This window comes from Sinocyclocheilus rhinocerous, unplaced genomic scaffold (assembly GCF_001515625.1).
Source record: "Sinocyclocheilus rhinocerous isolate Xijiao unplaced genomic scaffold, SAMN03320098_v1.1 scaffold837, whole genome shotgun sequence".
NCBI classification, from domain to species: domain Eukaryota; kingdom Metazoa; phylum Chordata; class Actinopteri; order Cypriniformes; family Cyprinidae; genus Sinocyclocheilus; species Sinocyclocheilus rhinocerous.
In genome coordinates this window covers 575,105-580,089 of record NW_015650219.1, presented here as the reverse complement: position 1 = coordinate 580,089, position 4,985 = coordinate 575,105, and the positions used below count along the sequence as shown (strand labels likewise).

The following is a 4,985-nucleotide window of genomic DNA, read 5'->3' as shown; positions in this document are numbered from 1 at the left end:
ATAGAAATAAAACGTGTTATACTGTTTCTAAGAGATATTGTATTAATTTATTATTTTACTGCAGCAGTACCACTTGTAGTGATGCAATTATTATCATTATCTGACTCTATGTAATGTTTCTCAATTGTTTTTAACACTGGAACAGTAACCACAATGGGTCCACACCACTGGTGCTGGCTAAGAGGAGAGGAGTAAATAAAGATGCCATTCGGTTGCTGGAAGGGCTGGAAGAGCAAGAGGTCAAGGGGTTCAACAGAGGAGCTCACTCCAAACTTGAAGCCATGCAGATGGCTGAGAGTGAGAGGTTAGATTTGCACATTTACATATTTTCATTACTTTACATGTTTCAGCACCTTTTTTCCTAACAGAGTAACATTGTTCCTAGTGCGATGGAGAGCCATTCGCTGCTGAATCCAAACCTGCAGAACAGTGAGGGTGTGCTGTCCAGCTTTCGCTCCACCTGGCAGGAGTTTGTGGAGGACTTGGGCTTCTGGAGGGTGCTGCTGCTGCTGGTGGTCATCGCCCTTCTTTCTTTGGGCATTGCTTACTATGTTAGTGGCGTACTGCCCTTTTCTGCAAGTCAGCTGGAGTTGGTCCACTGAGGGCCAGATTGTGTTATATCTGGGCACCAGACGAGTCAAACTTTGAACTAAAGGGAGGTTTGAGTGGACCTTGAGTGAAGGTTCTTCATAGTACAAGATTAGGTTTAATGTGAAGTTTAGAAACAATCTTGTTATTCTCACAGTTGAGGTCAAGTGACGGTGTTCACATGATGATGGCTGTGCTATGAAGGAAGACTGAAAGGTATTTATGGGGGAAAATGTTAGAAGTTTCTCAAACACACTCAAAGTGATGTAAACCCATTTCTCACAGATCTTTCCATGATCACTGAAGCCGGCCAACTGGTTGCTCAGTAGACATATCCACTTGTAATAATTTCAGTGGTGATGTAAACAACATTAGGTGACTGCTGTAGGTTAGATCAGGCATGATGTTTTCATCCTAGTATTTACTTATTTTCATTTTCTATCATCTTTATTTTTGTCTGTATATGAAGTGTGTGGAAGTATGACAGTCGCTACATACATATGCTTATTTACATATCTATGATTCAACAATTTACTATATTAATATTGTTTTAAAGTAATGGTATGTAAAATGTTACATATTCCAATAAATGGCCATCAGGATTCAGATGACAGTTTGATAAATGACAATTAAGAATCTTTATTCAACATTCTTTAGTTTTATGTTTGTGTACAACTAATCCTAAATGCTTAAAGGGTCTTTCTGTTTGCTAAAATAAATAGAAAAACGTTTTTCCTCATCATAAAATGCTTTTGCACCATGTTTGTGTTCTGAGCAATATTTTCCACAAGAATAAATGTCAATGTTAAGATAATATGAAGCTAAATATGGCCTAAAATGATTGCGCATTGTCTAAGAAAGCAGTAAGACTTAAAAAGTAGTGCTTTACAGCGACTTAAGAACATCATTTTTGTTATGATACAAATAAATATGTGCAACATGAACAATTCTTATCGGTTTTTGCCATAAAAGACGTTGAAACATGAAGAAAATTTGATGTGATGGTATAATGCATATCTTAATGATAGGAGTGCATGTCACTTTATTTTTGTGTCAAGGTTAGGGTAAAGGGTTACAACTACGTTGATTACACTTTCCATATTATCATATAATTTTTTACCCTAAATGGTTTAAATAGTATTTTTAATCACAACTTTTTGTACAACTAAATCGAAAACCAGTATTCTAAAAACCTATTAGAAAATCCTGAGGGAAGCTATAACTCAAATGCTAATGCTTTTCCAGACTTAAAGGGATAGTTCACCTTCAGTTGCTGGTCCCCACCCACTTTCATAGTATGGGGAAAAAGCACTATGCAAGTCAATAGGGACCAGCAACTGAAGATGAACTATTACTTTAAGGATTGCAAAATGAACAGCTCTATTGTACTTGCATCATAATTGCCCCACACTGCCCCCTGGTGCCCACAGTAGACCTGAGCAGGTGGAAATACAGTAGACCTATAGATTTATACATTCTAGCATTCTTTTGTATCTGTTAGGGATGTAGCAATTCACTCAACTCACGATGCGATACAATTCACGATACGATTTACTCACGATTTTTTTTTTTACAAAATCAGATTTGAGACATTATAAATGAAAACATGTCCTTTTATTATTGATTGGACAAAATGCTGAACATTTCTTTGTGAAATTGAAATTTTAAAACAAACCCTCAAATTAGATCGTATAATTTCGAAATTTGAAGCAAAAAACAGAATGGCCTGACTTTAACTTTGTGAAATGATGCTACATAAAACGAACGAGACAAAAATACTAGACGGGCCGAATGAGATGCAAATTCATGCTCTGACAGCAGGTGGCGCTGGTTTCCTTGGTTACCGCTGTAAACTAAGCAGTGCCGCGCTTGATGAACTCATGAGATTTTGTTAATGAGGAGGTTAGGATATCTGGATATGTTGATTTGGTGTTATATATAGTGCACATGACACTCAAACATACTGAATAAGTCAGTGGTTCTAAATCTTTTTGACTCTGAGGCCCCCCTTTGTTCACAACATATCAAAAACTATTCCAGTTTGTTATTTAATAGGTAGGGATAATGATTTACTTACAATTACAATTTTATTACTACAAAATATTTTGGATCTTGACATGGTTTAAAAAATGTATATTCAAAAAAGTACAAGAATGGGAATTGCATTTTAAGATTTTATTATTAAACAGGACTTTTCTATATCATACATTTAAAATTAGGCTTCCCTCATATCCTGCTCCAAGAAGACTAGGAACCCTGGTTCTTCAAGAACAGTTTAATGCTTGTTTTGTCTTATTTTAAATGCTCTCAAGTGATCTTGAGGCCCCCTTGGAGGTTTGCTGAGGACCCCAGCCCTGTGATATTGAGTACACACATAAATACTGCATTAAATTAATTGACATTATGTGTTTTTTAGCTGAATCTTTTAGTTATTTTACTGACACATGCCACAACCTTCTCAGCTTCAGTTCGCCTTTGGCAATTAAAGAACCTATAACACTAGTGTAAACTTCACATTAAATAATGTCTTAATGAAAATGTAAAAACAAAATTTTGTGTGATGGTAGGATTAGGTTTACATTATATATATCATTAGCTTGATATAAAAATCAATAGCAGTCAATGGATTGTCCTATGAGAGAAATAAAAAACAAATGTGTGTGTTTGAGAAACATGGTGGATGTCTTCAGTAAATGCATTAGTAAGTTCTGTCTGATGGATGATGGTAAAGTGTTTATGAGTACATCTCATTTGCACTATTTGACTGTAAAAGCTGCAGTGCTTTACCATGATTGTTCTGTAAATTACTTGTTGATAGTTGTGGAAAGGCTGTGTCACGTACCATTGCAGAATTCCTTGTTTCACTGATTTAGATAAAGTGCCTGAGATGGCATGCAGAAAGCATGTTCAAACATTGATTCAATGATTATCATAGCCTGCAGGATGACAACATTGTCAGCTAGACATTTCACTAGTCACTATAGCTTTGCATTAATTGTAGTTGCCGTTAACCCTACATGAGCTTGGGATTTTGATCTTGGCTCCCATTTGAAGGATGAAGGAAAGCTCACTTGAACATGTAGATGTAACGACCGTTCAAGTGTTTGGGGTTGACAAGATTTGTAATGTTTTTGAAAGAAGTCTCTATGCTCACCAAGGTTGCATTTAATGTTCAAAAACACAGTAAAATCTGTAATAATGTGAAATATTATGAATTAAAATATCTGTTTTCTATTTTAATACATTTTAAAATGTAATTTACTCCTGTGATGGAAAAGCTGAATTCTCAGCAGCCAGTCTTCAGTGTCACATGATCCTTCAGAAATCATCCTAATATGCTGAGAGAAACATTTCTTGCTGCTTAATATTTTTGTGGAAAATATTTAATATTTTTTAGGATTCTTGATGAATAGAAAGTTCAATAGAACAGAACTTATTTAAAACTAATATTTTGTATCAATAAAAAAATCTTTATTGACATTTTGGATACATTTTTGCATCCTTGCTGAATAAAAGTATTAATTTATTTCCAAACAAACAAATAAATAAATATCTTTCGAATGGTAGATTATAAATTAAGTATTAAGGAATAGTGCACCCGAAAGCTGGAAATTCTGTCATTTTAAAGATGTTTAGGAACTTAAAGGGGTCATATTATTATATTATTTTGTGTATTTGGTGTAATGAAATGTGTTTATGCGGTTTAAGGTTAAAAAACACATTATTTTCCACATACTGTATGTTATTGTTTCTCCTCTATGCCCCGCCTTTTTGAAACGCGTCGATTTTTACAAAGCTCATCGGTCTGAAAAGCGAGGTGTGCTGTGATTGGCCAGCTATCCAGTGCGTTATGATTGGCCGAATACCTCAAATTTGGTAAACTATCCCTTTACGTTTAAAAATTTAAAAAGTTGTTGACAAGTATGACTGTATTTTATGTTGTAGAACAAAAAGTGAAAGTCTATTTAGGTAATTCTAATTACAGACCCTATTTTACTCCTAATTCGAAAAATGAATTGCTAAAAACCCAGAGTGATCATAGCTCAAAAATGTGTACACACACACACACACACACTCAGGTTTGTTTTTGTGAATTGTGGGGACATTCCATAGGCGTAATGGTTTTTATACTGTACAAACTGTGTTTTCTATCGCCATACACCTAACCCTACCCCTTACAGGAAACTGTGTGCATTTTTACTTTCTCAAAAAAACTCTGTATGATTTATAAGCATTTTGAAAAATGGGGACATGGGGTAATGTCCTCATAAGTCACCTTCTCCTTGTAATAACTATGTCATACAGTACCATTTGTGTCCTCATATGTCACAAAAACGCGCGCGCGCGCACACACACTACTTACACACCCTCATTTATTTATTTTTTTTTTTTCCAGC

The 4,985-nt window shown here is 35.0% G+C and overlaps 1 protein-coding gene across 2 annotated transcripts in view; it reads left to right on the top strand.

The window, feature by feature from the left end:
* Positions 1-1,495, top strand: part of LOC107711559 (ankyrin repeat domain-containing protein 46) — a 3,796-nt gene extending 2,301 nt beyond the window's left edge. The window contains exons 3-4 of one of the 2 annotated variants that reach the window (XM_016516546.1): positions 146-304; positions 386-1,495. In XM_016516546.1, coding sequence (XP_016372032.1) covers positions 146-304; positions 386-602 — 376 coding nt within the window. In that variant the 3' untranslated portion in view covers positions 603-1,495. The remainder of the gene's footprint in view (positions 1-145; positions 305-385) is intronic. The other variant, XM_016516545.1, reaches the window with a different exon arrangement.
* Positions 1,496-4,985: the final 3,490 nt, after the last annotated feature.